We start from the raw sequence: 26,188 nt of genomic DNA, 5'->3' as shown, positions 1-26,188 counted from the left end.
AGTTTTCACTATGAGCAGATTTCATCTAAAGTGATGTAACAAGCGTAATCCATACTTGTTAGACATGAAATTTTTTAAAAATGTACCCAATCGTGAGTTAAAATCTATGCTAAAGTCGGCCCACCGTACCCAATCGAGAGTTAAAATCTATGCTAAAGTTGGGCCACGTGTACAGAGCAGCTGTGCGCAACTCTGCTGCTATTTCAGTGACTTGTACTGGGGAGTTGTTTGTTGTCAGGATGGGCAAAAGAGAAAAAATACAAACAAATTTAAACAACCTCTCTCACAGTAAATTTGACAAAGTAAATGAATTGGTAACTAAGTTCTTACAGAATTTTTGTATTTTAAGAGATTATTGTGAAAATTTCACCAATGATTTTTAAACAAGAGTTTGTGAACATTCAAACATTCGTATAGCATACATAAAAACAGAAGCTTTCCAACAACTTTCCTTAAAATGTGGTGCTCACATTCTTTCATTTGCAGCTGCGTTATTTGAGACAGAAAGAAAGACAGAGACAGACAGACAGACAGACATTCATTCATTCAGACAATAGGTGTTTTTATGCAAATGCACTCAAAAAAATAATGGAACTTCTGACAATAACATACGGGACATAATCTTTTCAAACTGGTTTAATTAAGCTCAGGAATATAAAAGGCTGTGGCCTATCCTGGTAGCATTAGGCACAAGGAAGGAAATTCTCATTAACACATCCATCTAGTCAACACATACAAGAAAACACTCATGAAAAATATGGCGATAATCCTTGACTTACACCAGGGCAAAGTTAACGGCATATTTAGATCTTAAGTATGTGGAAATGTGAACTTATGATATATCTACACACACACACTGGTGGTAATGAATATATCTATCTAGCTATGCCTTTTTGCAATACATAGAGAAGTATTATCATAACTTTTTTCCCTCATTAGCTATACATTTGCCAGAAACAGCAGAAAAGTAAATTAAAAGCTTAAAATATGGTTAAGCTATGATTCACTCCAAAGTTACCAAGAGATGAACAAGTAAGTGCAAGAGAGCAGATGTGAAATTGCAGGCACACTTGCTCAGCTACTGAAGTGCATCATTCTTTGCCACTGCTATAAGAAGAAACATTTTTCTGTACATCAATCAAGTGTGTAATAAATGCAAATAAAAAATTTATCATGCTTAGAGGATACAACATTTTCTTCAAAGTTGGCTACACTAGGTTTCATCTGCCATTTTAATGGATTAGTTTTATTTGTTAACATTTAATCCCTGCAACTGGACTGGATTAAGTGGTTTGATAAAACTATGCTACTTGTTTTTATAGTTTTTTTTTTTCCAAAATCTGCATATCATTTTAGTGCATCGGCTACAATAACACTGAACTTTCCCCTTGGAGTCAATTAATAAACGTCATTCCCAGGGAGATGTAGTGGTTAACACTGCAGACTCCAACCCTGTGATTGTATGGGTTTTCCTCAAACAAATATGTGTTAAATGCCTATTTTACTTTGGCCGCATATGAGTGAGTGTTCCTTGAAATGGACTAGCCCTTCTATCCAAGGATGTCTTGTTCCTTGTAGCTAATATTGTCAAGGTAGGTTCTGCCTTGACCATAAACTACATTAACCAGATTAAAAAAACAGGATGAAAGGATGAATATATTCCCATGTTAGACATTTCTTATTATGGAGCAGATATTTACCTAAGCCATCTCATGACAGTACCTCAAAAAACAAAACAAAGAAATACACTGAGGAGAACATGAGGAGCAGGAAGCACATAAAAGGGTCACATTCTAGAGAAGTGGAGCTCATGGAGGAATAAAAAACAACCACTTTCAATTAGAATTGTTGCCAGAAATCTATAAAGGCTGACTCTTAATCTTTTATAGATTTTTAAGATGGCTGGGCAGTTTGCTGTCAGCCTTCAGACGGAGAATTCTACTAAGAAATTAACTGGGGGTTTTATCTTACCTTGATCCACTTCAGTAAAGAAAGGCTTTCTCTTTTATGTATAGAAGAATAAACCTTGTCAACCTTTAAAACACATTTTGGTGAAACACTGCGACACTAGGCTGATGGTGTGTATGGTCTCCACTGCTTTGCAAAACTTCTGGTGTTCCTCTACTATAAGAGGACACTTGTTGTTTAGGAGGAAACCTCCACTATGAGGTGGGTGATCACTTATCCCTCTTGTCCTGCCAGGTGGTTACCAACATCTATGCAAAATAAATTCCCCTCAATTTGGTTCAGCTGCACACTGATACATTGCAACTGTAGGTTTTATTATCTTGTAAATGTATTGTATTTTTTCTCAATCACAGAAACTGGATTCATGTGACTGAGCTATAGACAGTATGGCTTAATAAATAATGTGCTGCTCTGACATCTAATTTCAGATTTTGTAAATTTTCATGTGGTGAACACAGCTTAAGATACACATTCTGAAATGTCTAATGTCTGTGCTAACTCATCATGTTAGACTGTGCAGCTTGTCCTCTCTTCCGTTTATATTGTACTATATCAGTGGTAAGGGGTGTGACAGTGTGGTGTTCAATCGTGTGCCTATTTTCACTATTTCTCCATCTAAAATAGTTGGTCAAACCTCAAAATGGAGTGCTGCAGGGGCTACAGTATCTAATGCCAGTCGCTTTTTTAATTAGCAGTCTATTATCACTGCTTACATTTCAGTTCTTTTTAAATGACATACTTTTAACAATTTACAACCTATTTTATTACTATCTGAAGAAAAAAACTGAAGATCTAAGATACATTCATTCTTACTGTTCTCGAAACATTTTCATGGATCTCTCAGGAAGAAGATAAATCACCCACTTTGAAGATGTCTGGTATGTTAGACTGACAGTACCAACAAGTCACAGAATTAAATAATGTCTCATTAACAGTGAGAACGGGTTCAAATTGATAGGAGCGAAATTGTGTCCCATGGGCCTAATGTCTGGATTAGCTTGTCATCTGTTGGATCACTTTGCATCTCATTATTGCTTGAATGCTTAAGGAAAAAAAAACACAATTAAGAGTTCTGAATATTAAAAAGCAAATCAATTATAATAAAGATTAAAGTCTAGTCCTTTAGCAGCAGTAACTGACTACTAATTAAGAAAGTGGTTGGACGAAAACCTGAATACACTGCAGCCATCCAGGATCACATAACTGGGCTAATTTAGAACTGCCAAATTATCATTATCATCTTGAGAGACAAAACCATGCAGACATGAGATGAATGTGTAAAATACACATAGAAAACAACCTAAAGTGAAAATTGATCAGTGAATGCAGGATTTGTGAGGTAGCTACGCTAATTACTTCGCTATCCTATTCTAGCTGCACTCTTTTGTCCATTTCATTCATATTAAGCATCTTTAGCACATGTAATGAATTATTATTATTATTATTATCTCCTTGCATGTTTCTTGTTCAGAGTGTGCTATTCTAATCAGACTGCCATCTCTTCACTTACTTGCAGTTGTCCGATTCAGATGACATCTCTTGCTCCAACCTATCCTATACAGTATGTCTCCCTCCTTTTAAGGTAGAGAGACCCAATGGTTTCTGTAGCGAATGTCATTTTACTTTCACATGTCCGTGAGTGGACATAATGAACAACATCTGATCATGTCCCTTTTCAACAGGACACAGTGGTGAACACAAAAGAGAATCAGTAGAATTTCAACAAAGGCCTTCAGTAAATTGTTACGCTCATGGAGATCCAATGTCATATTAAGGCAATTTGCATATGTCTTTTACTTTGTCAATTATCTGTCCAAACATATAAACTAAAAATACCATTGTTACATGTCATGTTAATGACACATTATAAGAGCACATTACTGGTTTCATGGGAAAGGGCAAAAGTTATAATTAAACAACAGTCTTTACACAGCAAAGAAAACTTTAATGAGCTTATTTGTATAGCATTAAATACTCTAAAGCTTACCACAATTTAAAATGGCTAAATAGTGATTCAACGTTATTAGTAATGCACTAGCCCAAGGCATATATGGAAAATTGTCTCTATGGGGAGATTCAGACACGACAATGCTTTTCAAAAGTAAAAATGATATTGACAGTCTTATCATGACATTTAAAGAACATGATACATATTCTATTGATCTGTCACTCTTCCTCTTGAAACTGATGGAACATCTCTCGATATGTGTCATTAATTATGGTGTTTATCAGGTTTTTAAAAGCTACTTACCTATAAAACACCACTGGTACTTGGAAGCTCAGCAATCTCTGTATTTAACATCTCAAGCTTTCCTAGTCATTCCTGCTGCGTAGAAAGCTGGTATAAATGCATTCCTCTTCATATACATTGGTGAGATTAAAGGTCCATCATCACTATTTACACAACAGCTGTGGCTACATTTCAGGACTATCAAATACATACAAGTCTTGCCGTTAGTGCTCTAAAGTCAGAAAGATGCCATCCAGATTAAAAACACAACAACTCACATATGACAAAACAGACCCAATATTTATTGTTACTGAGCAAATTCTAACTATAACTTTCTGTATAAAGTTTCATATGTATGCACAGCATAACTGGTTTAGTTTGCAAAGAAAAAGTGAAATAATGTGACAAATACATAACCAAGATTTTAATTACTATGGTTCAATTAAAGTAAACTTTCAAGCCCTTACTTATGATTCATGTAATTTAAGTCAGTTGAAAAGCTTCCATGCATTTTCTTTTGTCCTTGTTATTGTGTTACAGCATACAGAAAGGATCCTTCTGCCATTAATACACAGAATTAAAAGAAAAATCAAAATAAAAACATAATGCTACACACCATTTTGAAATGACTATAAATAAAAGCAGAAAATACCCAAGTCCATAAGTCACCCATGAGGTAATATTTGTAAAGGTACATTTTTTTGGAAATTCAAAACAGTCTTTATGAATTAATCACTGTGAACTTTGAAAGCATAGGGTGTGAAAAGGTTTGAAACTGCCATGATGAATGAGCAAAAATTACAGGGTTCAAAGCTGGCTTGGTTTCTCCCATTTTTAGCCTCCTGTGGCTGCCACACTACTACGCAGAGCCATGTTCTATACAGATTCACAGTTCACATTTACTCCAGTTTCTTTATCATGGACATTTTCCTGCCCTACACATATTTATTACCTTGGACGCTGTACCAGCCAACTGAAGGATTTTCCCAGAGACATATGTATTTAATCTTAATTTATGTAAACTGCTTTAATCATGGAACTAGAAGAAAGCATAATTTATTTTTTTTTTTAATTTAATGGATGAAACTAGGGAGGAAAGCGAATATTAATTTAAAAATCATTCCAATATGGTAAAACGCTGGTACAGGTGGAAGTTACACAAATGTTAAGAAGTTTTTATATAAATTCATATAACTTTACCAAGGTATGTACAGTAGTCAGGATTAGTGCTTTAGTGACCCTTTAGACCTTTAGTTACCAATACTGTGCTAAAGTGAACTGGAAATGACAGACTGCTAGTATAAATATCACATTTTCATCAAACCTTTTATGTTTCTTTATACATATATATTTTTTCATAAGCTTTTGATAAGCTAAAAATCATGTACACATCTGAAAATAAAACAATTTTTAAAACCGAAATATATCTACATATTAAATATTTCAACTGTTATATAATGTATTTTGTTACAACAAAATCATTGACAGTAGCATCTGTAAAATAAACTCCAGCAAGACAAATCTATGTGTGTTTTTTATCTGCAAGTTTATTTCTGCACAAACTAATTCAGTATTGAAAATTCCAATATAAAATATCAATCTATATGACAGTTTTTATTTTACAGTTGGTAAAAAGAGAACAGCTGCTGAGAGAGTTTCACACATAGAGTGACAGTTTTCTATTTGTCATTTTATTCAGAAGGCAAAAAAATCTAAATTAAAACATGTTGTATTTATGAATAGACAATGTGAGAAAACACTCACTTTTAAGCTTCAGAAAACAAAACTTTGTAGTTGCATTATGCAATCTGGCACCAAAAAAATCATACCAGATACTGAAGGCACAGACTTTATCAAGAGTTTGTCAGGCATACAAACTATCTGCTAATACTGACCATGCAAAGATATTTTTGAAAAGAATGAAACTAGTATTTGTATCTCTACATGGAGTGACTATTAAGAGATAATAGAGAAAAAAAACACAATGTGGAGTGTCACTAACAAAATGTAAAAGGTGGCTGTATTCACTTTCAATCAAAACATTTGGTAAAATTCAAAATAAGCCATTTAAAAGGATGCTTATGAGTAACATGATATTAATTTTCTGGCTGAGGAAATCACTGACATCTGCATCAAAATACACAATAAATTACATAGTTTAAATTGTAAATTGTTTAAATTGTATATTTTAAAATTAATTAAAATGCATTAAGGATAGTAAAAATAAATATATAAAAATTAATTAGTTTATCTCTGTAATTAAAGTGAAACCTTCTCATGTTTAAGGATGAGAAGTGAACAGTTCAATGTAAACATACCTGGATTGATAAAGCCACAGATATTACAGAACTTCATCAGCGTTTAAATTACTTAAATTATTACAGTATACAACAATATGGAGCTGTGTATCAAATAAGCTTATGAAGCGGACTTCAATAGCTTATGACAAGTATTCCACTTTTAGTTTCACATGTAGAAAACCAGACTAGTACCTTTTTCAATTCCTCAGCATTTGCAAATATAGAAAATGTCATAATTTTTTAAAATTTAAAGGTCACACAAGTAAAGTGCTAAACATGTGCACTGCCTGTCACATGGGATAAAATGCAGTACAAGGAAATGTATGAAACAAGTTTAGAAATTTGTAACAACAGACAAAAGTAAACTAGAAAATGCTGTACAAAGAGCTTTTTTTTCTGAAATAAGTTCTGTTAAGCCGTGATAAAGAATATACAATAGCAGCACTTTAAGCATAATCATAGAACACAACATTTGTAAACACAATTGACATTCAGGTTTAAAGGACAGATTGTACAAAAACTAAACCAACATTCCAGAAAACAAAAAATAAAAATTAGGTCCTGTAATACACATCTATTGTTTTCTCTTGCAAGTACAAATAACTAATGCTTCATGGTTAAAACTGTAACATCGGTCTTTCTGTGCAAAATGAAGGATCAGAAAACAGCAAAAAATGTCTGAAAAGGTCAAACATAAAATTCTAATTTCTAAATTGTTTAAAAATTGTACGTGATAACATTAATCATTTTCATCACTCACTTCAACGGAATACCTAGGATACCCTCAAGATCTTTGAGCGCAGAGGCTGTCACTAACCTAATACTGCACTTTCTGTTAAATTGGAGTACATTCTTGAGCCCATCTCCATCACGTCTGTGCCAGATGCAACTCCTCCAGACCATGTTTCCCAAGGTGATATCGAGCCAAGTCTTTCCGCGTCACAAGTCCCATAACCTAGGATTTAAATGACAAAGATGGACCTCTCAGTGCAACAAACTAGCAGCCTAAAAGTCAAATTGTGCAATATGCAATAGTACATCGATGAGCTAGCAGAAAAAAGGGCTTGGTTATTTACCAATTGTCATTAAAAATCAAAAATAAAATACACTAAGCAGCAAACAGTGGTTTTCAGAGAAGTAACAAATAAACACAAAACTGACACAGGAGAATGTAACATATAGCCTTTCTTTTAAAGACAGATGTAGTGAGAAGTCAAGAAAAATGGCACATTTTATTGGCTACCTAAAAAGATTACAATATGCAAGCTTTCGAGGCAACTCAGGCCCCTTCTTCAGGCAAGCTGTAATGATTATAATCTTGCCTGAAGAAGGGGCCCAAGTTGCCTTGAAACCTTGCATATTGTAATCTTTTTAGGTAGCCAATAAAAGGTGTCATTTTGCTTGGCTTCTCACTACCTCCATAATGGCTAACACAGTACAACACCCTACTACTTTTAAAGATAGACGTAATAATTTTTGTTTTAACTTGACTTAATTGTAGTCTGTGGATGAAATATTAACAGATTCAAAGAAGACATGCAACCAACGTGTTTCATGCTTCAAGGTGATTCTCATTCTGGCAGGTTCAATATAGATAACCTGGCAAGCAGCAAACAATTCCAGGGGCATTCTGTCATTCATTTACAACGTGCTTTCTTGAACATCAACTAACATATAAAGTTGAAGCTTCATAAATGTGTTTACATTTCACTAAACAGTTAGAAAATATGATCTATTCAAACACTAGTGAAAAAATATTAGCATAGTTCTGTAATAAAAAATATTACTTAAAATGCAGGAAACAATGTTAAAACACTAAGTCCGCAAAATGGAAGGAACTCATGTATATTGTTCAGTGTGAATGAGGCTGCATACTCATTGCTGGTGCCAAGAAAGAAACACTTATGGATGCCTTTGCAAAGAGGGTGAATGTTTATTAAGGCTATCTGGCTAAAATAAAATGGCTTTGCAGATTTTCACTGAAAAATCTAACTCAAGGGCAGTGTTTATAGGAACTGTTTATAAAAAGGTGATTAAACTTGTGGTAAAGATAAACAGGCTGAGTTTTGGGTAGATCGTGAGAAATAAGGAGAATTTAGACTAAAGAAGTACACTGTGATAGACATGAAGGAAATGGTGGTGCATACAATTAAAGACATGAGATTAACCCAATAGATGCACTAGACTATATAATGTGGAGGCAAAATATGGAGCAAAAACGCGACAACCAGAGTATGGCCACATAATGAACATTATGATGTGCAGGTAGCCATCATCAGTGTAGACTAATAAATAATAGCGTCCACAAAAGTCTGCTATTCCTTACCTTATTTTCATCATCTACCACTACCAAATGTCTCAAGCCAAGAGCACGAAATAATTTGAAGACACGAGGAAGTGAAGTCTCCTGTGTAAGATAAAAGAAACAAAAAGAAAGAATTAATACTTAACACTTGCATTGTGTAGTGAATCCCAAAGTAAGTAGTATGACTAAAATAACCACCTGAGGTACAGTGTATGGTGTCGGATTCATGAACTCTCTCAGATCCATCATGCACTGCCGCTCATCTTGGGAAACGTGTATAGACTGAATAGGAGGAAATCGAGGGTATGCATCTCGGAAATCTTTAAGTTGAAGTTTTCTTTGAATAAGACTGGAATTTACCCTTTCCACAAAAACCTGTAAGAAAGGAGTAATATATGCTTTACCTTAATAATCACAGACAATAGATAATTACACAGATAATTAACTTGATACTTAAAAATACTTGTACAAAATAATGAGGCACAAAAAAATAATTCAGACATGAGCGTCAGTAGGCTTTGTGCCATAGGAACCAAGTTACCCAAACTATTTTATAACATGTCAGTAATTATTTACCACTATGATGCTGATCTTTCTGATCATAAAATAGGTCATCATGATAGCAATTGACAAGAAGAATTAATAATTAATTGCAGATCTACACTATTTGAGGGTTGCTTTAGAGTGCCTCTTTCTCTTGTACTTGCACGATTTGGCTCAAAAACTAATCAGTACATTGTCTTTACATAACAGGCTTAAGTTTCCAATTTGGTATTTTTCCTTCCAACCATTTTTAGCCCTAGACTGTCCTCAAGAAACTGACACACAGACAGTCAGACACACATACACACACATGCACATCCATCATTGAGATATCAATGTTTTCGGTATCAGTGGACCCTAAAACGTCGAGATCCATCGAAAACAGGAGATTGAAATTTTTGACGAATCTAAAGCTTTCGCTCCTCCACCATAGATGATAGCAAAGCAAAAAATTCATAAGATCAAATATTCTTACAATAATGACAAGGTTTTAATTGTTCCTTCCTTATTTGCGTCTGACCATAATAAAGAATGTCCAACCACAACTACGAAATCAAAAAACAGCAAACAAATAACTGCTAGATATTCTTTATAGCTAGAAAATAAATATTTTAATTAAGAAACATTTTATTTCTATAGCACATTTTCATCCAAAAAATGTATCTCAAATTGTTTTACAAAATGTGAAAGAAAAAGTTGCAAGAAAAAAAAACTGGAAATAGATAAAAAGAAAAAATAAATGGCATCTACATTTAGTCTAGGATACTAAAATTTGCAAAGCAACAGCATAACTCCCATCCAAAAATAACACTGAATTATTACCTTGTGCTTTAAAAGAACAATTAGCTGTGAACGCAAAATCAGTCCGCAGAGTCTTTTAGGCTGCAATTTAAAAAGCAAAGAAGAATTTGTCAATATAACAAAACAGCTCTAGCTTACTATTCTGTTGAAGAAAATATAATAAAAACTGAGTACATATTAAACTATCTGGCCATGCAATTAACATTAACACTTATTCTTTTATTTCTTTATGGATCATCAATGTGTAGTTATGATGCATAAAAATATACAGAGCAGGTCAAAGTTGTAAAAATGTTACATGAAAATGGGACATTATAAAATATCTATTTCAAAGTGCAATTTAAATAAATGTACATTTATATACAGTATATATACACCAGTACTTCCTATTCTATTGATATCGCCTTTCCACTAATTTTAATCACCTGAACCAAATGGACAATGACAGCGTGATGCTTGTTGATTAGTAAATGCAAGTAAGAATTTCACTAAAATCTGTACATACCTCTTGGTCACATACAACAGGAAATCCGTTATGATTTGTTGATGTGTTACTAAGAATATCCACAATTTTGCCAACCTTCTCTACCTGCTTGAAGCATATCACTGGGGAGCTCATCACTTCCCTGAGAAATTAAACCAGTTAAGTTAGCTATAACACTCTAGCAATCAGGAATTATATCAACAGATTTCATTGATCAGCATCATAACAAAGAGAAATAAATCTCCAAAAACAAGCGACAGTAAAGAAAATATGTGATCTCACAAAGAATTTTATTTTTTTTTAATTATTAGAAAATGTTTTATATTTGGTGCAAAATACTGACTATTATACACAAAAAAACAACACCCTTCAGAGTTGAGCACATTTGACTACAGAGCATCAAACTCTCTGTTCAGGACCCAGTTCATCATGTTGAAAGGAAAACATTGTAAACGCTTTTCATATTACTAAAATCCTCAGCAGCATTTTTGAGAATTTAGTCTTGTAAAACACATTGGTGTTTGTCCATTTTTAATTCAATTTTTCCTTTTATACTGCTCTAGTTTTCAGATTGTAATAAGCTGCTGAAAATGGCTGCCCTTTGCTGGGATCTTTTTGTTATCATAAACTGAGCACTTTACTAACCTGTTTGATACTAAAGGCACAACCTGGGACTTTATTGCTGTGTAGTAATTTTTATACCGTGAAGAGTACGTGGGATAGCAGCTAAACATGTTTTATTAAAGTAGAATACGGCTGTGAAGTATAAAATACACAAATGTAATTATGTCTCTGTTAGAGTCAGATTTAAATTCTATAACAAAATGAATATTCAATTGTAATGATGCATACACACACTGTAAATATTACATCATAAAGCCAAGAAAACTAAATCAAAACATATGATATAATTATATAGACTGAGTTAGGAAACTAGTTTTTGTCGCAGGCTTAATAGCCATTAGAAACATCCTATTGCTCTTAAAAAGTAAACAATGTCATTAATTATTTTGTTGCGTGTGTTGTACAGATATGAAAGTAAGAATAAAGTTCCCTGCACTATAAGGCAACTGTAGAGAAACATTATTATTATTCTGTAAAAGTTGCTTTCAAAATGAAAGAAATAGGAACTCTTGTCATAATAGCAGCACATTCTTACTTTATATGTTTCTTCTATATTTATCACAGTGGAAGTGGACAGAAAGCTACCTGTCTTTGAAACCTTAAAAAGAAAACTGAACTTTGGTCTGACCCTGATCACTTATACTTACCCTCTAACCTTACACGTAAACCTTCAAAGCTAAAGAAGCCTACTTGGGATTTTCATTGTTACTTTCACATAAATTTATCCTATTTACATTTATAGTATATACTGCATTGATATACTCAAAGACCATGCAAAATGAGCTCATGCCCAATAAAGTTAAATGTTGTTGTTGTTTAGATTGTACTTTGTATTTAAAAAGTCACAATTTAAAGATTGTTTTTATGCCAAAGATATTCTTACCTGGCAGTCAAAGCGTGTGATGTGGGAGGAGGCTCCCAATGCAGGAAAGGCACACTCTGTAGTTTAATATGAATGTCATATAGACCCTAAGTAATTGTAGAAGCAAAAAAGAGAAATCAAATGGTCATTTTTGGGCAGAATTCTTTCAGTTCATCAGTGAATCACATACCTGAGGATATAAGTAGCAGTTCATTAAACAGAAAAGCCAGAAAAAACTTCTTTATGCAAAGAGTTTTGGAAATCTGGAAGAAACTACTGAGCCATAAAGCTGAAGAAAAACACCATGACAATCTTTAAGATGAATCTGAATGAGATATTTAGAGAGCTTAGCTATTAAATTAGCTTGATGGACTGAATGGTCTCCTCTCATTTGTCAAAATTTCAGAAGTTCTTAAGAAAAACTAGTCAAAAGACATCATTTTATACTAATTATATATATATATATATATATATATATATATATATATTTATATATATATATATATACACATACACACACATCTCTGTAGTAACAATATGAAAGAAAGCATTTTAATAGGGTACTAAGGAACTTAATACATAATGTACAAAGAAATGTAGAATCCATATTATCCATATTACTAACCGAGAATGCTAAACCGGATGGACGCAGGGACATCCGGCCATGGGCCGTAGCCGCAAAAAGACGTACTGCGCAGGTGCAAAAAGAGTCCGCGAGAGGCGGATGAGGAGCCGCGAGAGGTGGACAAAAGAGGCCGCGAGAGGCGGACAAGACCACAGAAAAAAGGAGTGAGCACAGAAAAAAGAGAAAAAAGGAGTCAAAGAAACGCAAAAAGACGTACTGCGCAGGCGCGAAAAGAGTCCGCGAGAGGCGGATGAGGAGCCGCGAGAGGGGGACAAAAGAGGCCGCGAGAGGCGGATGAGGGGCCGCGAGAGGCGGACAAGACCACAGAAAAAAGGAGTGAGCACAGACAAAAGAGAAAAAAGGAGTCAAAGAAATGAGGCGCAACGAGCACCGAAAAAAGGAAAAGGCACATAAAAAAGTAGTCAAACGCAGGCAAAGCACGAAACACATTGCACACGAAACTAGACCCAAAAAAAAAAAAAAAAAAAAAGAGGCTCGCGCACAACAGCAAGGCACCCATCCCCCCCTACAGGCACCGGACGGGACACACACAAGAGGGGGATTCAACAAGCCCATGGAACACAAAAAAAAAGAACACAAAACCACCCCACAGACCCTACAAGCAAGGGACGGGACACACACAAAGAGGGGGATTCAACAAGACACAGGAACACAAAAAGAAAGAAGACGCTCGCGCAACAACAATCCTCACCCCCCCCCCCACACATCCATAAGAAGTGACACCCAAAGCCACATATTCTAAAGTGAACGTCAACACCTTCACACTAGGCAGCATAGGTGTCAGCATAGGTGGATCTCCTTACAATAAAGCACTATTAACCGTTCAACTGCAGAAAAGGAAACATATTAACAGTGAGTGCGATCCTCCTTATTACTTATCCATATTTCGCATGCTGAGAAAGAAACAAGTCATGAATACACGGTCACGGGTACAAAACGATTCGGAAAGGATAACAGGAACAAACACACGAACACGAAAGAAACAACAAAATAGACGGCGGAGCATAAAACGCGCTTCTGAAACTCCGGGAGAAAAAATGTCTCGGATCAAAAAACGCAAAGCAAAAGTAACACCGTTACAGAGACGTGCCCAAATGGACAGACACAATGAACTTAGACGCATACAGCGCGCGTCTCAAAGTGCTGCATCGAAACAAGCACGATTTCAAAACGAAAGAGCTCGCGTCTCAGACATACAAAAAAGGGAGCGAAGAGAAAAAATAAATGAACGCAGACGTGTACAACGCGCAAATGAACTGCCAGAAAAAAAGAAAGCAAGACTCCAAAAGGAGAAAGCTCAAATGACCGACATACAAAAACGGACAAGGCTCGATACAAACAATGCACGACGTAGACTAAAATGGACTTTGCGCAAAGCGGAGGCGAATAAATTAAAAGAAAAAAATAGCGCGTCACGAATACTGGACATGCAACAACGCGGCACTCAAACACCAAAAGCAAAACATGCACGTAGCGGACATCAACGCCAGACACATTTTAAACGCTTAAGCCAAATGGCTGAAAACGCCTTCAATAATGAATCCACTATTAAGGAAAATTCATTGGGATTAATGAATGGCATTTGCAATCATTGTCATTCACTTAACTTCCCAGAAGAAACAACTGGCAATACAAATAATGAATTTACACGTTGTTGTCAAAAGGGGCAGATTAGACTGACTCCTTTACATTCATATCCTGAATATCTACAGAAGCTTCTAACTAACGATGTGCCTGAAAGTAAAAACTTTATGAACTGCATTAGATCCTACAATAGTTCATTTGCTTTTGCATCTACCGGAGTACATATCAGGCCACCAAAAGGCAATGGCCCATACTGCTTTCGCATATGTGGACAAATATTGCATCGCATTGGAACAGTGCACCCTGAAACAAATCAACAACGCAAATATGCACAAATCTACATCCTAGATCCAGATGAGGCAATCAACGAATGAACCTTCCTGAAAACAAACAATGCACAGAGCTTATAATGAGAAACGTCTCTCATGTCATAAACAATCACCCATTAGCTAAGTCTATAAAAATGCTACATGAAGTTGAAAAGGAGGCCAATACAAAAGCAAATGCAGAAGGTATAGCGGCAACTACAATTGCTTTGGTCTTGATAAAGGACAAAGAACAAGATCCAAGACTAACCCGGCCGGATTACCACAACACAACCTTACCCTTAAAAACGGAACAATAATCATGCTATTAAGAAACCTTAACACTAAACAGGGTTTATGCAATGGCACAAGGTTAGTCGTCAACACCATGACACACAATGTTATTCAAGCAACAGTTCTTACAGGATCACATGCTAACAATACTGTTCTCATTCCTAGAATTGACCTTACGAGTTCTGACCTAGAATTACCTTTTACATTGAAACGCCGACAGTTCCCCATTAAAGCTGCATTTGCCATGACCATCAACAAATCACAAGGACAAACCATGGACAAGGTTGGCATCTACCTCTCTGAACCCGTTTTTGGACATGGACAACTTTATGTTGCCTTTTCACGTGTTCGACGTTCATCTGACGTTAAAGTTAAAATTATAAATGATCCATGCCAAGGAAGACTCTTTCAAGGACAAGACACCATCTTTACTACTAATGTTGTATACAAAGAAATATTCCAATAAAACATTACTCTATGCCAAACACTCTATTTTTTATTTCTATACGCATCATCCAAACCTGCACACTGTACTATATCTAAATCATACATCTCACTCTTTGTCATGCCCCAACGCCAGGGGTGGGCGAGCGAAGCGAGCAGGGGGCGGAGCCCCCTAGTATTGCAAGAAATGGGCACGATAAGCAGAACACATCAATTTTGATAATCAAGGTAAAAACAGGTTTGACTGAGGAAAAATATGTACATTTGATCATTTACTTTTAAAACAGGTTACTCCATACATATAGAATCATTTTATGAAGCACAGACAGTAAAAAATATATATAATCTTTCAATTTACACATAACCACCGTGATTTATGAGAAATTTATTTAGGTGACTTTTTACCCTAAGAAACTGCAATTTTACATTTCTGGCATATTTTTAATGTAACTTTATCTACTGGCAGGCAAAGGAGTAGCTCAGGTCACAAAATGGCAGCCTGGCCTAGATGTTAAAGAAATAGAATTCAGTTTCAAGGATGCTTTATCATGTATTGTCCAACTCTGAGCAAGTTACTTAACCTGTATATCCTTCAGTTGAAGAAAATCAAACTAGGCATTTATACTGTGCCACAACACTTCTAATTATGCATGTTATACACAGATGCCTAAATAAAAGTAAAGGAAGCTTGTTTACACTGGTCTGTACTGGCATCAGAATGGGTTACATTTCACTATACTACCCACTAGCCACAACTGAAATTATTATCAGTGCATAGCATTCAGTATACTGACAGGTGGAGATTTCATCTAAACATAAAAACATTTTACTTCCTAAACAGGGAAAGATTTTGCTGAATACAATCAAATATCAAGAATAAAATAGGCTTAATGAATTTATCTGGCAATTTATTCCAACATAATGGGGACAAAAACAGTCCTTCAAAAATTTCGGTGCATGCCAATATTATATTTTGTAGCACTATAATTATTGTAAGGTGACTGCGAAACAATGCAGTGAGGGCGTACATATTCTTTGAGTAAGACAAAAATCTTTTAGCTAGTCCATTTAGCGATCTGTTACATATCATAAAAAGCAGCAGTTATACATTTACCTCCACAAAGTAGTCTCCCACTATTTTTGCAGTAATCAAAACAAGCATAATAGGCAGACCAAAAGTAACATTTCCAGTAGCTTCCACAATAATAACTGTCAAACTCAGAGTCATTCTCACAATTCCACCTATTTTGATAAAAAGATATAAATTAGAACTTTGAAAGAAACCACAAATTAATAAAACTTTAATGCAGGACAAAGCATTAAACAACTTTCATAATAAACATTTATACACATTAAAACATTATAGTGGTTAACAGTGCTAAAAATTTAAATGCAGTAAACCCCTCACAATGATAATTTTTCAGTGTAAAAAATGAAAATCACAAAATAAGTCAACCTGTATTAAAAAAGGTTGGTTATTACCATTATGGCTGAACTTACCTGTGGACTTCTTTTCTCACACTAACATTCCGTCAATCTAACATCTTGAAGCCTATATTGTTTTGACATTTAGTTTAATTACTAACTTTCTCACTCTATAAACAGAGAAATTATTTTAATTTCAAAAGTTTTTCTTTATATAATGTGATCCTGATTAATTGCATAGTCTATACTGTAACCATTATATTAAAATTTCACACACATGTATGTCTCACAAACAAAAATTAAAAAAAAAAACAATGATTCTATCATTTATTTCTTACTGGAAAAATTAAAGATATGAAGTCAAAATAAAAGCACAGAGTAAATAAGCCAGTACGCAATTTACTTACCAAGCTGAGCAGCAGCTCCAATCAATGCATATCTGCCAGGATCAGCAAACATCTACAAATAAAGAAGATCAGAAGCAAATTTTAACAGGAAATTCCAATACAACAACTAAAACTATATTTAATTATAAATAAAGATATTTCATGTCCTTGAAAACATACAGAATTTGAAGAAGTAGCAAGGCATATTCCAAAAAGTCTGCCCCAGGCAGCACCGATCAAAAGAGATGGAATGAAAACACCTGCAGATACAGTCAAGCCGTATGTCCAACAGGCCAAGAGGAAATAACTCAAAGTGAATAAACCCAAGGTTTGTGGTTTATATAATCCTGAAGGAAGAAAAATAAAAACAGGTTAAACTTTTTTAATCATAAAAACAAGACCACAAATGACAATGAATGAAACAAGTAACAAAGATTGCATTACAAAGACCTTAAAAAATTGTAAAAATGATTTCACTATTCCATAACTGACAGCACTGATTAATCCTGAAATATTTGGCTGTGTGTGTGTCTGTGAATCCGTCCTGTTGCTAGGGTTTGAAAAAAAAAAAAATTTAAAAAATAGGCAAAACATTTAGAAGGGTCAAAACATCAAAAATGATAATAAAAATACCAAATAAGAGCCTAAAAAAATAGAAAACTAGTCTTATCAGCCCATTCTGTTGCTTGATGTTATATGCCAGCAACGGCAGCATGCTAGTGACTTTCTGGCACCTGATCAGGCCAAATGAACGAGGTGAGTAGCTATAATGCTAATAACTGATAACTTTGTGTGGTGGGAACCAAAGCCCCGACACAACTATTCTAGAGTCACTAAACCAGGCCAATGCTGTAGTGACCACTGCCATATTTTCCCAGCAAGGCACTTCAACTATAAAAGGAAGCAGTGAAAATGGGTGGCCCTGTCCTAAAAAAAAAAACAAAAAACACTGAGGGAAAAGGATTGGATGCGTATTATACCAGCACAAATGGACAACCTATTTATCAAATGAAAAAACCTGAAGTCTACATGGATTCATTAGATTTCAACCCATCTTAGATGGGTAGCACAGCTAGTGTTTTGTAAAATAATACTGTATATCTCTCTATTATAATAAAAAAAATCCTGGGATGAGACGTGACTTTTTCAGAGAGATACTTTCACATCCCGTGATACAAGACTTTGGGCCAGGAGATTTAACTACGCCCGGGGCCAGAAATAAAAGACAAAGAGTAGATGACAAAGTAGAACATTGTAAAGAATTCAAAAATGTTGGCGCAATACACTTGCAGAGCAGGTTAGTGATAATGAAAGTACTAAAACTTGAAAGTCTCAAAAAATGATAGTAAAGATTGCATTTGGGCAAACAAACGGAAATTATTAGTCTGTAAAATAACGGAACAGCGAAAAGAGATTGAATATATTGTTTGGATTTAAACTTTAAGTCTGAGACTTGTAGATCATCTAATTCAGGAGTGTCGAACTCTGGGCCTGGAGGGCCGCAGTGGCTACAGGTTTTAGTTCTAGCCCTTTTCCTAATCAGTGACCAGTTTTCACTGCTAATTAACTCCTTTTCCCTTCATTTCAATAGCCCTGTTTTGAAGGATTCCATCCTCTGAATTGATTTGTTTCTTCAGTAAATGGCAGCCAAACAGAAATGAGACGTGAAACGAGCCAATAGATGACCAGCTAAACTGGGATTTCAAACCAATTTCACTCCAAACACTCTCTTAATGAGAAGCTGATTCTTGCTGTTAATTAAGCCCGTTATTTAATTAAATGGCTTGTTGCTGCTCTCATTCTGCCACAGCAGATATTTCCAAATTTGTTGATTTTTCTGTTTTTTCAAAGAACATTGCCAAAATGTTTTGGTGACCTGAGAGATCAACCTTACTAAGACCTTCACCTTTCTTTATTTTCAGATATTGTGTGATGGGCACAGGTGAGCTGGTCATATGGTGGCTTGTTTGATGTCTCATTATTGTTTGGCTACTAATTAAGGAAAAAGAGACAATTAAGGGGCCTGAGTCAAGTTAATTAAAACTAAAGCAAAATAAATTAATTGGCAGTAAAAATGGCTCACTAATGAAGAAGATGGTTAGAATGAAAACATGCAACCACTGCGGCCCTCGAGGCCCGGAGTCCGACACCTGTGATCAAATTCGTGTTGCCATCAGGGAAAAGTTGTGTTTCTTCCCAATAAGGAGGTATACCCGCGAGCATTAAGATTTGTTGCTTGGCAAGTGAAGCGAGCAGGGGGCAAAGCCCACAAGTATAACACACAAATAACTACTTCCCAAATGTGAAACCCAAAGAAACATACTATATGTTTTAGAAATTGCCTTCAGTAAAATACTTGTTTTAACATTATTTATAATTGTAATCCTAATGTAGTCAGTTTTTAATAGAACATTTCCTAGACAAATTCAACATCAAAAATAACCCCTACATTCCATACACCATTTATATTCATAACCAAATGACTAATTTACTCCACTAGGAGTCAATATAGAAATTACTTAAATATATATATATATATATATATATATATATATATATATATATATATATATATATATATATATATATATGTTGACTTAAGTAATTTCTATATTATATAGATATATATATACACACACACACACACACACATGTTTGGGGCGGGGGGGGATTGGGTGAGTGTTTTTTTAATAATGGTAGGTTGAAGGGCTGTAAAGGGCAGCTCAGCAGACTTTTGTTCTTTTGGGAGTTCATATTTAGTCTGGAAAGCAGTAGGTTGTAAGTTCAAGTTGAACTTTATATACACACAAAACAAACTGTACATTTTAAAAACCAACAAAAACATTAAACCATTTATTCACCACATCCAAAAATCTAAAACTTTAATTAATTTTATAATATAGTACTACAAAAGAATTGGTGATAGGTTCATACAAAAAAACTAAAGCATACCAGAGCACAGGCCTAGGCTGGGTGTTTCTTTTTTGTTTTTTTTTTTTCCTTTTTCAGTGTTTTTTCTTGACAGATATAAATAGCTCTTTCTCATAAATAAAATTGTTGTAATGTGCCACCCAGTGTGTGAAGAATGCATCAATCAACTGTAAAAAGTTTAAAAAGCTAACTAATACATTGAGTAACAATGTGAAGTGTTGCTAAGCAGAAGTGCAAAAACGTATTCCCTACAGAAAAACAGAAACATATTTCCTATCTGTTAAAGTCATTACCTAGTTGTAAAGCATAAGGAAAGCTTTTCATTTTATGGAGAAGGAATGGCTAGCTAATCTAAAACAAACTCTAGATGCAGTACATCCTGTTTTTTTTGTTTTATTTATTTTTTTAAATTAATCTGAAATCTACAATGCATTCCTAAATGCTTCAGCATGTATGCTGCTGGTGGTGAAAGCTAGCAAGGTTATGTTTTGCAGAAAATTGGTGTGGCAACAAAAAAGTCATTGTAAATTATTATGCTGACATTCTCCTCTCTTTCTCCAGACTGTCCCTTGATACCACAGTTTAAACTGCTGGACTCTGTATGTGCCAAAAATCCTTAGTCTCCTAACATGTGAAACTTTTAGTAGATTAACTTTTTGTTGTTAATTAGCCTTCAAAGCAGGAATGGTAATTGAGGATCCCATTTCAAAATTGGTCAAAAATGACATGGTTTGGAAGAACAAGTACTCTCAGTTTTTTTTTTATATATATTTTGATAAGATGGAAAGATTTATTAAATCAAGAAGAAGAGTTACACCAAGGCAAGGACTGTCTGAACCTGATTATAACTGTTTTGAAATGAAAGTGTAGCCATACAGCCAGAAATTAACTCCTGAGTGTTTGCCCAATGAGTGCAAATATAACTTACACATTTGAAAATAACATGGTTTAATATGTATAAAAATGTTGTCATGTTTGTTAATACGGGTAAATGTATTTAAGTTTAGCATTTTTGTTTGGCAAATATAGCATGCTTCCTTATGTACCAATGAGCTCAATACACAACTCAATAATTAAAAATTCTAATTTTTGCTATTAGGGCTCATTTAGTTATTTTTCAATTTTTGTAAGGAGTGAAAAAGAAGAAAAACAAATTATCTTAAACTACTGAAAATTACAAAGACTGCAGATACTGTATATCCCAATGTTGTCCAAGCAATGCATTAAGTAAAATCTGAAATGAAAACTGTTGAACTTTCCTGTATCGTTAGACTGAATTATACATTATGTGCATTCTTTACCAGTAATTCAACTCCAAATAGCAGTATCTCAAGTTATTAGTGCATTCAAAAACAAGTCTTTAAAGTTAAACATTAAATATATAATGGGGTGTAATGCCTTCATGTGACTATGACTTTTATTTATACCTATATAAAATAAAATTTAAAAAAACACACACACACAATGACAACATAACCACTAACCTGGTGGATCATGGAACAAACTTCTGACACTCTTCTCTGGTGTGTTGAAAAAAGCTGTAGCCATTGAGTTGTACTCTCCATCTTTACAAAACATCTAAAAAATATATTTTTTTGCATTTTTATACATCTCAGAAGTTAGATTTTGTGATTTTTCAAACCATTACATACTGTAACTGATATAAAATTACAGCACTTTGTAACTTTATTTTAAACAGAGTGCTGTAACTCTCTTGGGAAATAAACTTATGATTCATGATTTCCACAATGGTGTTCAAAGTTTAAATTTTGCTCCAGTTTTCTTCTTCATAATGACTGTAAACCATGTGTAATGTTTCAGTATTTAAGGTAAATGCTAGCTGTAAGAGTAGATATCATAGGATGTTTCACCTGTAAGGGATGTTCAACTGGTTCCTCTCCAAGAGACTTGCAGTCCTCTGAGAAATAAATCATTGCAAATGCAACAGTAGCTGTGACTGAAGCTACAAGCACAGCCTCTGCAACTTGCAAGAAAGGTCGATGAACATACCTGATCAAAACAGATATTCTAGAATCACTTATTTAGGTAAAAATAAACACAAATATGCATTATGGCCACAGTCTATATTTTAAAGACATTTAGCACAATGTACAGAGTAAAAGCATAGTGTAGGAGTAATTATATGCATAAAAGGAATAAATACATATCTGTAAGATGATAATTTAATTTAGGAACTTGTATAGACAATTTACATTATTAGTATTACACTACCCAATTAAAAAAAAAACATTATCCTAAATACATACTTAGTAAAGCTTAATAGATAAGATTTAAAGCATGTTGAAAGGTATAGAAATAAACATATAACAAGATGGACAGAAATAGTTAATCTCACTCATATATTTCATTTAGACAGACATAAATATTCAAACTTGTTTAATGCAATTGAAAGGGGGCGACAAGGGACTACAGCCTATCACAGCAGCAAAAGGCAGCAAACAGGACAGGAAAGGGTGTCTGTCCATAACAAGGCATATCCATGCAGAACCCACACTCATTCCTACAAGGGCAAGATGGAATCACAATGAAGCTAAACAGTACACCTATTACAAGACGGCAGCTTGCACTGAACTGGAACTACTTTTTCTAAGAGAAAAAACTTTACTACAATAACTTCATAAATCTGTTTATACCATAACCCTAATTATGAAAGCAAAAACATCAGTACCTGATTCTGAATATAGTTAGCCAGTAGTTCAAACTGTTAAAAAGTGCCCCAATGATACCACCTAGAGAACAACAAAGAGTTGTTAACAGTGATTTTAAATGACATGTTTCCACAATAACTAATTGCAAAACACCTGACCTTTCCATGAAATTCACATAAAAAGAATGAAAATAAATAAAATTATTGAAGAAAAATATATATTGTATGTATATAAATCTATATATTATTATTATCCATTATGTACTTATTTGGTTGACACCTTTATCCAAGGTCACTCCTAAAATTTCAGACATACAATTAATATAATTTTTTTTTTTTTACATTTATATAGTGCTTTTTTCACTACTCAAAACGCTTTGCAAACTCCATGAAGGGAAGGCACGGGACGCAAACCCATGATCTCCTTACTGCAAGGCAGCAGTGCTACCACTGCGCCACAGGGCACCAATTAGTTACATTTCTTTTATTTTTCCAGTTGGAGCACAGTCAAGTTAAGTGACTTGCTTATGGTTACACATTGTCAATAGCAGGATTTGAACCCAAAACGCCAGGAGGCTTAAAGTCTTAAAGCTTTAACCACTACACCACACTGCCTCACTCTCTCTCTATTTAATATACACACCATGCTAATAAAGAAGCTTAACTAGTGCACCTGAAAGCAAGCATTAAAATAATAAATGACGTTGTTTATGCAAGCATGTGCTGTAGCTTGAAAACTATAAAAGACAAGTTCATGCCCTAAAGTTAGTTCCACTATCCGACATAATAAAACCATAAAGTTGTCATGCAGCTTTAAATAACAGCTATGCACTTGACAGTACAACAAGTCACAATATTACAAGATATAGAGATCAGAATAACAAAATAAACATTTACTTTCTGATTTACAATGTCCATATATGTAACATATACTATCACATTTAAACTACTATGAACTTGTATGGCAGTTGTTAACCCGTAAGTAAGTTATTTTTAATTTTAAATAAATCTTTATTATAGTGAAACTCCTAAGTTCATAAGAATTAAGAATCTCCAATGCACTGACATTTTGACCTGACAGTAAAATATGAGCTATGGGTTGATTTGACAAGATGTTCACAGCAAGTTACAGCATATTTGGACAGTTTAATTAATTAAGAAAGTCTAGTTGAGCAGGAATATGAAGTTTACCAAACTGCATTATTCAATACGACATTTTAGGTGTGACCAGATATAATTTATATTTAGTTGATTGTCTGCGGTGGCCCATCCCATGAAACAATCTACTGAACATTCACTTATTGTGTGAATGGCCTATAAAATAAGAAGTTATGTCAAAAGTAAGTCACACAGCACAAAAAGAACAGAGGTGTCTAGCATTTGAAGCAAATTGCCTCCTGCTAAACACACACATATATTATAGCTGACAAAAGAGAATAAAATAAATGGCAGTTAATAGTGAATCGGGTGTCTTTCATAATTTTAAACCTTTCCAAAAAATAAACCCACTAAGTGTAATCTTAAAAAGGAATATAGGAAACTCATGACTTGCCTATTACTCCCATGCACATGAAAATTGGAATTTCATACAGATTATACTCCTTTACCTAGAATAAAATAAAACAATTGTGGTGATCAACAGTACTATAACTCCTTAACTAAACTAATTATACAAATGAATTCAAATTATGCATAATAAATACCTGTTAAATAATTATTCTTGAACAGCTGTTATAAATATAAAAATGCAGCAAAACAAACAAAGTTTGGCACTGTACTATGACAGCAAAAAATCTATGCAATGTAACACTACTTGTGTAAATTTCAGAAGCTGAAAAGCATATTAAGACTGAAGGAACTGAAACTCTGCTCACACATCGTCTTTTGCACACTTTTTCTGGCAGTGGCTAAGACCAACACATTTTTACAGTACTGTAAATTAGTTTTTACCAAGACAACATTTCGGCAAGGTATTAGATAAAAATGCAAGATATGGTGCAAGATAAACTTTTTAAATAATGCATAGAAGATAGAGGGAGAAAAAAATCGAATCAGTAAATGCATGTCTGTGCCTGAGAAAGTTTTAATTAATGATGGAAGTATTTAGTGCAGAAGTTTCCAAATTTATATAGATTTTAAACTAATTTATAAATATTTTACTTTCATCACTTCCAGGAATCCATTTCATTCTTCCTTATATCAGTTTATTCTCCATGTTTTGCAAACATTTATAAACAATACTTCACAGTCAAAGATACTAAATGCTTAGGAACAACTGTGAAATTTGAGTATTAAAGTACATCTCAGTTTAACAATCCCAGAAAAGTAAATATACAGCTTCTCATGAAGAGCAAATATTTTTGTTGGAAGAAAATACAATGTGATCAGCATTACAAGGCAATTCTCATGACCTTATTTTTGATTTGCTACAACATGATGTTTGTTCAAGAAGTATATTTTTAATGTATTTGGAAAAAAGCTAAACTAAGACTAATTTTCATATTTTCAATATTACATATTCAAGTTAAAATCTAGAACTATCATAACAAGTTGATCTATTTACTACTCCTCAGAGATTAAGAAGCATTTTTGATTAATTAAGTGGGTGTAGACCTAACTTCAAATAATTAAGTTTTCCATAATGGGAACATTATTTGTATATTTATCATCTACAAGGTAATTCAGCTTTATTGGAAACACAATTATTTCTGAAGAACCAATTAAATTAAATTTTCCCAATAATAGCTTGTAATGAATGATTTAATTAATAATTTAATTTAATTTAATGACAGATTTAATTCTGTTGTTAATAAGAGAACAGATAACAATGAGCAGGTAAAAAGTCACTGTAAATCTTTAATTGGTAGATGAACTAATTCAAGTTACATGATTTTTTTTTTGTCTGGTTGACACATTTTTATAGCAAGCTATAGATTACAGACTACTAATACAAAGCACACTAGATAAACAGCGTACCTCATCTTCAAAACGGCCAAAGTTGATTAGACCAGGGTTGGAGAGATCACCAGGTTTGCCATGATAAATGCTCAAAAAAAAGTTCAAGGTAAATGTGGAGATCATGGATGCAAAAAACTATAAATACCAAATAAAAAAAAAAGATTATAAAGTCCATAAATGCACTACTTTTTCTAGTATATTGATTACTATACTGTGATATCTAATGGCAATTTCAAATGTTTCACATTGTCATATTGTCTTACTCTAAATAAAGAATTTTAGATGTTCTCTTTCAATTTCTTAATCATGCCTATTTGACCATCACTGAAAATTAATTCAACATGCAACTTATTATTTAGCATTTTCCGACTTCTAAAGAAAAAAAGGCCAACTCAATTCTGTCAGACATCAGCTTAGATTTCTAAAGCTC

At 34.0% G+C, this 26,188-nt stretch overlaps 1 protein-coding gene across 1 annotated transcript in view; it reads right to left on the bottom strand.

Moving 5' to 3' along the window:
• Window positions 1-5,727: 5,727 nt before the first annotated feature.
• clcn7 (chloride channel 7) overlaps window positions 5,728-26,188 on the bottom strand; it is a 41,796-nt gene continuing 21,335 nt past the window's right edge. The window contains exons 12-25 of the mRNA XM_028814367.2: window positions 25,777-25,893; window positions 24,353-24,407; window positions 22,822-22,882; window positions 22,004-22,142; window positions 21,617-21,710; window positions 17,382-17,548; window positions 17,223-17,274; window positions 16,505-16,632; window positions 12,139-12,224; window positions 10,653-10,773; window positions 10,169-10,228; window positions 9,002-9,178; window positions 8,825-8,905; window positions 5,728-7,453 (exon numbers count right to left, since the gene is read on the bottom strand). Coding sequence (XP_028670200.2) covers window positions 7,367-7,453; window positions 8,825-8,905; window positions 9,002-9,178; window positions 10,169-10,228; window positions 10,653-10,773; window positions 12,139-12,224; window positions 16,505-16,632; window positions 17,223-17,274; window positions 17,382-17,548; window positions 21,617-21,710; window positions 22,004-22,142; window positions 22,822-22,882; window positions 24,353-24,407; window positions 25,777-25,893 — 1,425 coding nt within the window. The 3' untranslated portion in view covers window positions 5,728-7,366. The remainder of the gene's footprint in view (window positions 7,454-8,824; window positions 8,906-9,001; window positions 9,179-10,168; window positions 10,229-10,652; window positions 10,774-12,138; window positions 12,225-16,504; window positions 16,633-17,222; window positions 17,275-17,381; window positions 17,549-21,616; window positions 21,711-22,003; window positions 22,143-22,821; window positions 22,883-24,352; window positions 24,408-25,776; window positions 25,894-26,188) is intronic.

This window comes from Erpetoichthys calabaricus, chromosome 11 (assembly GCF_900747795.2).
Source record: "Erpetoichthys calabaricus chromosome 11, fErpCal1.3, whole genome shotgun sequence".
Taxonomy (NCBI): Eukaryota; Metazoa; Chordata; class Cladistia; order Polypteriformes; family Polypteridae; genus Erpetoichthys; species Erpetoichthys calabaricus.
The sequence above is the reverse complement of the archived record's forward strand: the minus strand, read 5'-3'. Positions and strand labels throughout refer to the sequence as shown.